We start from the raw sequence: 12,768 nt of genomic DNA, 5'->3' as shown, positions 1-12,768 counted from the left end.
ATGCGTCGTTTGTGGGTTTGTCTGAACTTTACTGCTGTCGTTTGTTCTTTTTTCTGAACCATAGTGTTTCTGCTGGGGTCTTACAAAATTCTAAATTCATTAATTAAATTTTTTTTAATCAAATCATTAAAATTTTAGGTTACTAATTTTATACATCTGAAATATTACGTACTACATCTCAACTACATTGAGGTATTACTTATTTATGTTAACGCTTATTTAACACAACTTCTGTCGTACTTTAAATTAGTTAATTTATCAATGTTTTGTCTCACTGTGTTGAGGTTTATTTCTCAATGATGAGGATATAAGTTCGCTGTAACAAAACTACAAAAACCAACATGCAACTGATAACTGAGTCTACAAACACCCTGGTAGGATTTTACTGCATTCGCCTCTGCCTGTAGTTTGTGATTTAAAGGTAATTCTCTATTCGCTACTTCAACTTATCTTCAATCATATGAGAAAAATTCTGGGACTCAGATGTTCCTTCATATCCATCTTACATGACAAATGGTTTAAAGTTGAACTTGTTGGAACCTATGAATAAAGACATCAGTGGTGAAAGGAAAGGTTTTATTTGGCAGAAAACCGTCAGAGGTGAAATCAATACACGGCCGGTTCTTAGAGTCACTGAACTGGACTGTGGCCCTTAGGTGCCTTTTGTGCAAAAACAACAGGTCTGTGTGTAAATGGAGAATAACTGATATAAACTCTGAAGCAGTGCAGCTTTAAATTTACATGAATGAATAAATGCAGCACCACAGAGATGTCAGTCAAAAAACATTGTCTTTACACATTAGTATTATATAGTCTCAGTAGTAGAGCTGTACACATGGTTATTTCCTGCACAAGGACCCGGTCACACAAATGTTTCAGTGGCGAACCTTCACCTCCCTCTCACTTCCAATCCGTGCGAGCCAGAATGAAGCATTCGATTCCTGGGGCGAATTGCAGTGTGGCTCCTCGTGGAGTGTTGGTGAACTTTGACCCCCGATATTTGCTTCTCATTCGTTTATGTGTGACTGTGCCTGAAAAGCTGATTGAGTCATGATTCTAGGTAAACTGACAAACCCTGGTGAAAACAGGTGTCTCCCTAACCAGCGTGTGAAAGAATATATGTGTCAGTTAAATGTATTTAAATGAGTCAGGCTATGTCAGACTGGCCTAACTCACATCTGAATTATAAATCACTGCTATGCTGTGATCAGAATTAAAAAAAATATTCCGTTGTGTGTATAAAAGTAGAAACACTATTCCACACAAACATAAAAGTATCCAGATCTTCAACAAGGCTGTATATGTGTCATTGATTCCTGGCGGTGCTTGGTACCAGAAATCTCTTTGAGTTTGGCTTCTCCTTCTAATTGTTCGGGCAACATGGGAAACCACAGTGATTAACCAGCAGCTGAGGACAGAGGACAAGCCCCATCATTTGTCTTTGCTGGACTCTGCTTCCTCCGGTTGTGGCGGCATCAGTTGCTTCATCTGTATATCAACTCGGCCTCTGCGGTGTTTCTGGACCAGGCTGCCCCCCGCGAACCCCAGAGAACCTCCCACAGCAGCAGCCACCCCAGCAGCTTTAAGCCCCACCAGCAGCCCCAGTGGTCCTCCTAGCGCACCGCCCAGCAGCGCCCCGGCAACTGGCAGCAACGCCATCTTGTAGCCCACCGCCTGGAGAGACGGGAGGCAGAGACACTTTAATATGACACACACGTACACACACACACATGCGCTTTGGAGGTATTAGTACTTTGTGGCTTGAAGACGGAGTGAGATAGAGTTTGGACGTGTCGATCCTTTCATGATCACACATGGTGCAAGGGAATGAAGGAAGAGAAGAAGACGAGGCTGCATGTGTAAATGTAAACCGACTCTTCCACAGCAGCATCAAAGCATTTTCATTATCTGCATTTCGGGGGAAATCAGAGAGATGTGGCCGGTGTGTTATTACAGCCGTTATCATCACAGTGGAAGGTGCTCTTTGCTGATGGCAATTAATGACTGATTCTCTGACCGTCCTCACACACACACAGACACACACACAGACACACACACTTGATTAACACTTCACCATTAAATTAATCTAGTTCAAAAGCCAGGTTGACCCAACCCCTGTGGCAGTTGAGGACATTTTTTAATTTCATCCAAGCCGAGTTAAAAGGACACTGGGTACAGGTTGTGGAAGACGGCAGGAAATGTGGGTGTTGTGTGACTGAACGTGTGTGTGTGTGTGTGTGCGTACGTATGTGTGTGTATTGCTGTTTGACCTGATGACAGATTACAAGCTTTCAAACATCCGACTTCCCTCTCATCTGTGTTATCTCTCCGCAGCCCTCTCCTCTAATGTGCAGCCCACTACATCTGCTGCTAAACTTACAGAGGTCAACCTTTGTTTGTGTCACCATGTGGTTTGTTTTAATTATATATTTTTATATGAAGTAATCATTATATTATACAAAAGTTCAAATTGCCTGAAGGCCCGTGCTCCTATCAGTATTTAGTATTATAGCCATGCAGATACTGTTGGTTTTATCCAACTAGATTTTTTACCTTTGCAAAGGAAGTTATGTTTTCAATGGCATTTATCTTTAAGCAGGAGAACGCAAAATATACTGAACTGGATTTCTTGAGACTGGGTGGAATGGTGGGACATGGGCCAGGAAAGAACCAGTTTAGGTCTGAATCTGAACAAAGGGGTGGATCCACTTTTTGCCCACATTAATTAATATTGCGAGGTTGGGCATTTTGTTGACATTTTCACTGATTTCCCACCGTGTATTTCATACATCTTGATGGAAATAATCAAGCACATTAAAAAGGACTGATATCTATGAGGATGTGTAATTTAGTGCAGCTTGAGTCACTAAGAGAAGTCCATATAGTGCCACTCTATTAATATAATCATCTGGGACTCCTGCTGCCACCTCAAGACAAAAGATCAGAATATGGTTTGTGGTGTTCTAGCCATTATATCACTATCAAAGTAAGTGAAATGAATTGACTTTAATTCTCCCCTCCATGCCCTTGCCTGAAAGCAATTTGGACTTTAGCGTCTTGCTCCAGGAGACAGGAGAAACCGTATTTGTATGCTCTGGTGGAGGACTGCATATACAGACGTTTCAGCACACAGAGAATCACACCTTCATGTCCTCACCCTCTCTAAAATTAGTGTCTTAATACTTCACACCTACATTATGTTCCTCAAAGTGTGAGTGAAACAAAAATCAATATGAAATATTTCATCTGAGAGAGTGAAGATTTCTTTCCTTTCATTTCACAAACTAAATATTGGAAGTTAGTTAGAGAGCGTTGCTTTCAATGCTGTGTGTGTGTGTGTGTCTGTGTGTGTGTGTGTGTGTGTGTGTGTGTGTGTGTGTGTATGTGTGTGTGTGTGTGTATGTGTGACTGTGGTTTGAGAAAAACAAGTGATTCATTCTGGGTAATACGGACAAAAAGTTCATCATTTCAAGTGTGTAATATGTGTGAAGGGCACTGATGTGTCCTTCTGAGTTACACTCAGTGTTAAGAGTGTATCGAATTGACATTGCCGCCTGAATGCTGCTCCTGAAAAACTATTAAACAGTCATTCAAACCTCTCTTTAATGCTGCGCACACACTAACACACAGACCCACGCTTGTCAACCTCTCATCCTACCTCTCTATCACTCTTCCTGCCCTCCCCTCTGCTCTATCCCTCTCTTCTCTCTATTTCCTTAATTGCAGCTTTCCTCCGTATTCGAACGGATCAATAGGGACAAACGCCGTGGAATGGCTGGGAGGCAAAGTGCCATCGATCTCCCTATCTTCCAAACACCACACACACAATCGCACAATCACACAAACGCATATACACACCTTCCCCAGGCTCTTGGTCCCCTCCACCACGTTGGCAGCGGCTGTGTTGACGTTGTCCTCTATGCTGTCAATCGTCTCCTGCTGGGACTGATGCAAAGGAGTTAGACACTCACAAACACATATAAACATATATACACACAAACAAAACACACACACACACGCACGCACGCATTTGCTCGTGTGAATGAGTGACCACCTGTTGTGCACTAGTACGTATTCTTTAGTGTCCAGATTCTGCTCCATGGCACAAGATAACATGGGAAGGGTGTGTGTGTGTGAGTGTGTGTGTGGAGGCTGAAGGTATATTCAATGGAGATTATACTGGGGGTAGGGCTATATGGTGTGTGTGTGTGTGTGTGTGTGTGTTTGATTGTGTAGATCTCATGAAATATTCAGAGTGGCAGCTGTCTCTCTCCATGTGAGGCCCAGATAGACACAGTGACCAAACAACAACCAGGACACTTTTCTCCTCCTCCTCTTCCTCACCTTTCTTCAAAACAGCTTCTTCCTCTCTCACCTCCTCACTCAGCTCTGTCCATTTTACCTCTTCTCTTACATTTCCAGGTAAATAAATATTTTCTCACTGAGACAGTTTAGATTCTAATGACTTGGATTAACTCTTGTTAGATCCGACAAGCATGAGCCATACTGTTCAGGATTAAATGTTAATAGGGCTGATACTATTTTCTTTATTTACTATTCTACAGATTGTTTTCTCAATAATCCTTTGAAAGTAGTGCAGTACTAATAAATTCCTACAGCCAGAGTTGGAACCGCCAAATCTGGTATTATTGCAACGTCTCTCCCTCTCAATTCCTCTTATTTCTACACAATTTTTTACTCATAGAGGCATAAAATGCAACCAAACTGTAATAACGAAAACAAAAATGATCAAGAAAAATCGCAAAAACCATTATTTTATCACAATAGCTACATAATTATAATTAAAATTAATATTTTTTTCTGTAGTGTGGTCACGTTTTGATTACTCTACTGCTGTCTCCGGTCGACCATCTAAGCAAAACAAGTATAAACTCTCAAATTCCTTAATTTGTCTATTTGGTAAAAATCTGAAGCTGAAATAATCCTTGAGTTAATTGACAGCCCCAGACGACACAAAGAAAAACACACAAGCACGCAGACAAGCACCGGAACATCCACTCACATGACGCATGTACAGACACAACCACACACTCAAACACACTCAGTGTTTCCACTGTGGCTGAGCGCTGGAATATTACTCCCCTAACGGCGTCTTTCACCCTAGAGACAACACAACAACATGTCTATGCTCTTTCTTACCTCCCCATGCCTCTGTCTGTTTTTTCTAACATAAGTACATCTTCTCTATCTCTCTTTTTGCTGATAATCTCTACTTCACCAAGCCTTCTTGCTTCTCTCCCTCCATCCCTGAGGATAGAGTGATAATCTGGACCGTCTGTTCTCCACCTGCTCCGATGCGTCCCTTGTTTCTCTCCTTGCTCCCTGTGGACAACCTGCTGTCCTCACCCAAATCCTCCCACTCTCTGTCTCCCCTGTCTTCTCCCCCGCTTCTCCTCTTGCTTTCGATGAGGGGCCTCCGAGGCCCCAGCGGCAGTCCCAGGCTGATCCGTGTAACCTTCTCTCGGAGGAGCCTTACCAGGCAACACACGCACACAAGGTCAAATACGCACTACTTCCTGGAAACGCTATAGACAAACTCACTCCTTCACGTTGTTTTTGTTCACAGGCGTAGCTGTGCACACATGTAGATGGAGAAATGCATACAACGTTGAGATGTAGGGCAGAGTTAAGAGTTCATACTCACATGGACAAGAAGACTGAACTCTGTCACCAAACCACTCAGCTCCTTCAGATCCTGAGAGGGAAAAAATATTAGATTTATTTCAATATAATGATGCTCATCACAAAAATGTACAGCTGCAGTCAAAGTCAATACTGCAGACAAATTCCATTTAGTTTCAGGGTCCTGGTCCTGTTGTTCACATGGTTACTCTGCCACAGCTTATAGGACACATGACCAAAAATGAGCCCTATGTTAGGCCTGGTTTATTTTCTGCACAGAATCGAGTTCCACACATGCAATACCTCCTCCAGGTTGTCCCAGGACTCAGCCGCACTCTGATCTGCAGGAATCTCTGGAAGTTGCAGCTGTATTTGACTGCCGCCAGACATCGACTCCATGCCCACATGGTTGTCATGGTGGAACCTGCTGGCAGACGCAGGTGATGGAGGTGGAGCCGGCTGGGGCACGGGGTTAGAGTGCAGAAGCAAGAAGTCGTATGCGGCGGCTGATGCTCTGTCCCTGACTGGCTTCACGAGCGCTTCCAGAGCATGAGCGTCTTCGACACGAACCCGAGAACACAGCTTCTCCATCTCCCTGATGTTTGCTCTCAGCTGCTGCAGGGCCACAGTTAGATACATTATGTAGATAAAACAAATAAAAAGACGTACAGCACAATATTGTAAAGCAAAACAACTGGAATTAACTTGATGTTACCTGCTACATATATTACGGAAACCTGAAAACTTCTAGAAAGCAATGAAATGCATTACTTCTTCTAAATTCACCTAAAACGAATCATTCATGGTCATTTTGCTTGGTTTGTCTGTCTGTGTGTGCATTGGCGGCGGCTTAATAAGGTTCAGATGTGAGGCTGGAGAAAGCAAGCCCCCTCATCCCGCCGTGCCCTGAGGGTGACAGGAGGATTACATCCCAGCCATCAGCCCTCCAGGCCGCAGGACGACCCGGGCTCAGGGGGTCAACCTGCTGCCGATAACACATTCGGCTAATTACGCAGCATGAATAAACATACATGCATACACTTGTCCTCACGTGCATGAGACTGAAAAACACACTGATTAGCACCGAGACGGTCGGGTCAGGCACCTGTCAGCCTGCAAATTAACCGTGACCGTAAGTGGCTTGAACGCACAGACGGACGGATAGACAACCCACCACATACTCAATAGCAGATATTCATGATACAACAGTATTGACTCTGCGCCGCTGTCTCACAGTGTCTGCTGTGGCTGCTGTGGCAAAGGTGGGGGCACTGAGTCTGCCTGTGCCTTCCTCTGGGGGGCTAGCTTGGTGCTAGGCTAGTGAGAGTACATGTCAATCATCGGTGAGGAGAGAGACTGCAGCCTGTTTCTGTACAAGGAGCGGCAGAGGACAAATGAAAGGAAAGCAAGAAGGAAAGAAAAGGCAGTCTAAACTTGAACATACTCAGCCACCTTTTCGCTACTGTGTCTATCTCTGGGACATAAGCACACACTTACAGTATATACAGTACCCATGGAAAGCAGGGCAGACTACCCCCGCCTCTGTATTAACACTGTGCAGACATGAGAAAGCACTCTGCGTATGTCCCTGGGATTTGTGGGGAATGGTGAGAGGATAGGTGTGTGTCTGCTCGGACTTAGTTCACCTTCAGAGACACGGTGGCTTCCAGGCAACAACATCCCTCAAGGCATTTCACACTCACCATGTGAACAAGTAAACAAGCACTTACACACACACACACACACACACACACACACACACACACACACACACACACACACACACACACACACACACACACACACACACACACACACACACACACACACACACACACACACACACACACACAAGAGTTGGTGTGTTCAAGGTTTGGCTTTTCTCATCCTGATTTTTTTCAGAAGATGGAATTTCTATGCAGAACTTTAATTAAGTCTTTGATGACTTATCCGGTGTGGTGTCCCCCTTGTGGCAGCCCATTTTTGTATACCTTAGTCTCTTTTATACCTGTGTTTTGCTTTTATATTATTTCTAATTTCAATGTTTCCCTGTTTTATGGTATGTTTACTTATTACTTTTACTGAGCAAATCAAAGTGTATAGATTTAATCAAATTTATGTATTAAATTTAACCAGATCTCAATGGAGATCATAACGTTTTTCATCATGTGACCTGGTGAGGTAATAACCGATGGCTGTCCCAGACACCTTCTCATTGTGTTTCAACACAGTTCAAAATGCATTTGTTTGAGAAAGGTGTCGGCTTCAACAGTCAAACAGACGACTGACACTCATCTCCTTCACTCACAAGGAACTCTGTCTATATTTGACTGGACAAAGACAGCACTTCACGTCCTGCCACTACTGGTCGTCACTTTCAATTTGAAAATGTGAAAACCTCGGCCACAAACACGCTCTGCTGTGGCAAGGTCATGCAATTTCGAGAGGTGGTGAATCACATCATCTTCTGAACAATCCTCACATTCACACATCTGCAGGAGTAAGACTGGAAAAATGTAGTTAATGCCTCCGTGATGACAGAGAGGCTGGAAGACTGAATGAAAAATTTATTGTTATCAGGAAACTGGAAAAATATAATACAGCTTCATGGTTTTTAAGTGTAAAGTATTGACAGGCCAGTCACCATTTGCCATATGTCACTGGTGCTTTTAAACAGTGTCTCTTGTGATACCTGAACAGTTCTGCTGGCGTTGATGTGCTCCTGATGAAGGCGGTCCCATTGCTGGCTGTGTTGGTACTGTGGAAATGAAGGAGAAAAGTATGAGTTGTCCATCTGTTGACCGGAAGTACGAGTGTGGACGTGAGATCATGTTTCCAGCCAGATTTCCGCCGTCACCTTCAGTATGTTATTGTGGTGTTTCTGCAGCCTCTCCAGGTCCGTGGGCAGAGCCACTTTAATGAACTTGTGGATCGGTGCCTCCAGGCGCCTCAGTGTCAGCTTGTTGCTTTCATCTGCCATGTGTCCTGCAGACTGCCCACAGCCAACACCTCTGTGCAACTTCAGACACTGAACCTGCTCAGCTTTATCTATCGGCCCCCACAGACACAGGGAAAGCCATCAGAGTATGTTAATAAAATACATAAATCAGAAAAATAAACTCTGTGACACATGCAAGTCTGCCCACTCATCTGAAATTGGCACCACCACAAGATGATTAAAATGTTTTCCTCGCCAGCTTGCTCTCAGTGAAAAGAGTGTTGGAGGTATTACTTGTAGTTGAAAAGTATCTACAGTGAAACGATCACTCGGTCAATCAGTTTTATTTTCAGTCAAGAGGGAATTCAGTCATTTATTTGAATAATCTTTTTTTAAATATATATCGATCATCAATTAATTTAGCAAAAATGACACATTTGTCCTGTTTCCAGCTTCTCAAATGTGACTGAATTAGCTGCATATAAATATATATATTCCATTTAATTTCAAATGAAGTACCTTTGGGTTTTTATTTGTTAAGGTTCACATGGAAAATTGTTAAATGAAAATATCGCAAGCAATATAACAAAAGTCCAGTATGTTGATTATAAATGAATATTTACATTGTGTAGGCACAGTAAGGAAGTATAACCCATCATTGATCAACCTCAGATTTGTAAAACGTTTAACTGTTTATCAAGTGTCTCCTATTCTCCTCTCATGAAGAGTTTAAAACCACAACCTTCAATCAGGAGCAAAAATCTGTCTGTAACCTGTAAAGTCACAATAATGCGACATTTATTGTAGCAATATCGACTGATGTGAAATATTTTTGTCTTCATGTCATTTTCAGCCCAGTCACCCAGCCCTGACTCCTTCACTCTTTCCTTCAAACCATGAAGCAGGTGATTGGAAATTTAAGAATAGATTCATCAATTAAGGAAATAATAAATAGTCATAGCATGTAGCTGCAATCCCATATAACACAGCACCATGTGGATGTTTATAAGACTCCAGTGATCCACATGCTAAGTTGCTCAATCACTAATGGTTAATATTAGCTGTTAACAATATAAACATAATACTACAGAGATTCCCTGAAAGTGGTTCACAGGAGGATGACAGACAAACACCAGAAAACATGTGAGGGTGTTTGTCAACATGCTTCAAGGGGGAAATATAAAGTTAATAAACATAAGTTGTATTAGCTCCAGACACCAGTGTGATGCTAAGGGAAGGAAGGCTAAAGGAAACTTAAAGGACACACGGCGACACTTACCGGAGGAAATATCATCCAGCGAAGTGTTTCATATTACAGAATACAATCTGCTGTGAGTCTCCATGACGATGAAAAAACTAACGTTGAGCTAAACCCGCAAGTTTCAGCGAAGCTTTCACTTTTCCTTTCTGACAATTACTTGTTTGTAAACAACTCTCTTCCCCGTGCATCAGCGAAAGGTTTCCGACCTCCACCAGCACCCGCGTGACAAAGTGTTCCTCCTCACAGGGTCCCGTGGTGGGATGAAAACTAATAACTCCTGTGTTAGTATCTCAGGTGAAAAGATATTATTACACAAAGAAAGAATTCTATGGAGACATGATGCGTTTATTTTTTAGTACCGATCGTATTTGAATGTTTTGTGCTATAAAGGTGCAACAAACAAAAAGAGAAAACAGCAATCACAAAAATGGAATCATCACATTCTGGAAAATTCCTTTTTATTATTATTATTATTATTACTATTATCATTATAAGTAGTAGTATTTAAATAACATGAGTACTTTATGCTACAACACACATACACTTTGTTGGTTCTAACGGAATATTTAGACTAAATGTTAAATCTAAATGTCACTGTTATGAGACGTGGTATGAAAATCAAATAGGAGTTGCAGAGTATATTTTATATTTTTATATCTAAATAAAAGGCCCAATTCACATTTTCCCAGTTGGTTTTGCAGAAACTCTTTGGATTTGACGAACTCAAACTTACCAAAGCTCTGGCTGCAGCTCAGCTCTGTGGTGATAATTCTATAGTGGTTATGAAAGTGACTGCGTGGTCACCGTGTGTCACAACAACTCATAACAGCTACGCTATCAGAGGAAATGTGACCATGACCAGATTTCAAGCTGCGACAGAAATATCACAAACTCCCTAAACCTGACATGATTAAATAACATCGGACAATTACATGTTGTTATTCACTGCTCCAGTTTGAAGCAAAGAGAGAAACGATATATTTCAGTGTGAGATATTGTTTTTTTCTCTCTTTTTAGCTGCAGGTGTAAATAGTGTCAATCCTGTGGAGCGAAAGACTAAATGTGATGTTTTATTCTGTGTTGGTGTTTGGAAAAGAGCAAGAGAGAGAACCAGGGTTTCCCCCCTCTTATCTGAGACCATCTCATGTGAGTGGGTCTATTGTATGTTTCCATATCTCTTCTTCAGCACCTCTTACCTTTGACATTCAGGCCACCCCCTCACACACTCCACCCGTAGTGGATGCTCTGCGCCCGGAGCCACAGTAAAGTACATTCTCCAGCTACAGGGTTTTCCCCCCGATGTCTGTGTATGTTTGTGTGTTGGCCTGTGTGTGTGTATGTGTGTGTGTGTGTGTCCGCTGCAGGGGACTCCCGAACTTGCAGACTGAGGGTGAGGAAAGCAGAGGATGAAATCGAAACAGTTTATCATTACAAATATTCAGGTTCATGTGTCTGCTATTGGGAGAATGTGTTACATTACATTACATTTAGCTGACGCTTCTATTTAAAGCGACTTTCAATCAGTGCATTCAACATCTGTTCACACTTATTTGTGTGTGTGTGTGTGTGTGTTTGTCTGTGTGTTTGTGTGTGTGTGTGTGCGTGTGTGTGTGTGTGTGTACTCAGGAGGACTCAGGTGTCAGTCATTTGTATCTATGGGGCCGTTCATTTCTATCCTCCTGCATCTACACTGCTCCTGAAAGCAGGTGTGATCGGCTCATCCTCACAGCTCAGTGAGCATTTTGACTTGTCACAGTAAAGCTGAGTTCTTACTTCTAACACTAATGTTCTGTATCAGTGTCCCAGCATCAGTGTGACAGTGAGGCAGCGCGCACATTATCAACACCTTGAAACTGACGCAGCTAAATGGAACTCAGTCACTCATGCTGTTGTTTATAGCTGGACTATGACTAAATGTCTTCTATATATGTAGAAAATATTATTTCATGAGAATTTGGCTTTATTTTTTGGGGGTTATTTTTATTGAATATATTTGAGCGCTTTAATTTAAATTTCTGAATAGATTAGGGAAAGTTATGAACCCACAGTGAGAAAAAAATTGATTCTTTATGCGTCTCTGTGTGTGTGTGTGTATGTGTGTGTGTGTGTGTGTGTGTGTGTGTGTGTGTGTGTGTGTTCTAATTAAGACTCTGGGTGTATCTGCTTTCTGTCAGCAGTGATCGATTGGCAGGGAGACTGACAGCTCAATGTGTGTGTGGCTGTGGCTGTGTGCATGTCGGGGCGCACGTGTAGTGTGTATGTGTTTTCCCTCATCAAGCAGAGCTCCCTGCTTTGTAGTCATGTTATTTTACCTGTCACTCAGAAATGCCACTGATATAGAGGGACAGACACACACACACACACACACACACACATACGCAGGAAAACTACAAAAATGGTGTGAGTGGTCTTTTCCTGCATGCTGATCAAACACCGATGTCCCAATCCCAGAAGCATGAGGTGGTGGACCAATCGTTGTCTGTCACAAAACTACACACACATTGACACAAACACACACACACACACACACATGACATTTTTTGGTAATTGTTGACTTGCAGTCATTTGTGCTTTCTTGTTCCTTAGTTTCATTTTTAGGGACAATTATGAATAACTTGGAAGAGCGGAGTTGGTGTCATGTGCATACCACACCGATGCATACACACACATACACACACACACACCCACACACACATACACACACACACGTACTGCGATAGAGTCCGTTGACAATGTCACAACCACAGTTACTATCAATCACCTGGCTGTCCCGGATAGAGAGAGAGTGTGTGTGTGTGTGTGAGATCGTGTGTGTGTGTGTGTGTCTGAGTGTGAGTACTCATGCTGTTGCGCGGGAGGGCTAGTGAGTGATGGCAGTGACAGTATAGACGGCATGTGCTGTGAAATGTCACCATGGCGATCGATG

At 42.6% G+C, this 12,768-nt stretch overlaps 1 protein-coding gene across 4 annotated transcripts; it reads right to left on the bottom strand.

Annotated features, from left to right (window-relative positions):
* Window positions 1-562: 562 nt before the first annotated feature.
* Window positions 563-10,043, bottom strand: stx17 (syntaxin 17). 4 transcript variants are annotated; one of them, XM_053432632.1, is made up of 7 exons: window positions 9,857-10,043; window positions 8,501-8,691; window positions 8,336-8,401; window positions 5,947-6,258; window positions 5,666-5,716; window positions 3,859-3,945; window positions 563-1,674 (listed from the first exon to the last, which is right to left on the bottom strand). In XM_053432632.1, exons 1-7 carry the CDS (start codon window positions 9,873-9,875, stop codon window positions 1,432-1,434), a joined length of 969 nt encoding a protein of 322 aa, XP_053288607.1. In that variant the 5' UTR covers window positions 9,876-10,043; the 3' UTR covers window positions 563-1,431. The 4 variants fall into 4 exon arrangements, with proteins under 4 accessions (XP_053288607.1, XP_053288608.1, XP_053288610.1 ...); XM_053432633.1 differs by having other exon boundaries at window positions 9,861-10,043; XM_053432635.1 differs by lacking the exon at window positions 8,501-8,691 and having other exon boundaries at window positions 9,861-10,043.
* Between the last annotated feature and the right edge of the window lie 2,725 nt (window positions 10,044-12,768).

Source organism: Pleuronectes platessa, chromosome 10, assembly GCF_947347685.1.
Source record: "Pleuronectes platessa chromosome 10, fPlePla1.1, whole genome shotgun sequence".
In the NCBI taxonomy this organism is placed as follows: Eukaryota; Metazoa; Chordata; class Actinopteri; order Pleuronectiformes; family Pleuronectidae; genus Pleuronectes; species Pleuronectes platessa.
This window is presented reverse-complemented; position numbering and strand designations above follow the sequence as displayed.

Excerpts from the sequence above, each read along its gene's own strand:
- stx17 (XM_053432632.1), bottom strand. Across the intron at positions 8,402-8,500 it reads ACCACAATAACATACTGAAG|TACCAACACAGCCAGCAATG; the intron begins GTGACGGCGGAA and ends TCATTTCCACAG. Across the intron at positions 3,946-5,665 it reads AGTTCAGTCTTCTTGTCCAT|TCCCAGCAGGAGACGATTGA; the intron begins GTGAGTATGAAC and ends CCTTTGCATCAG.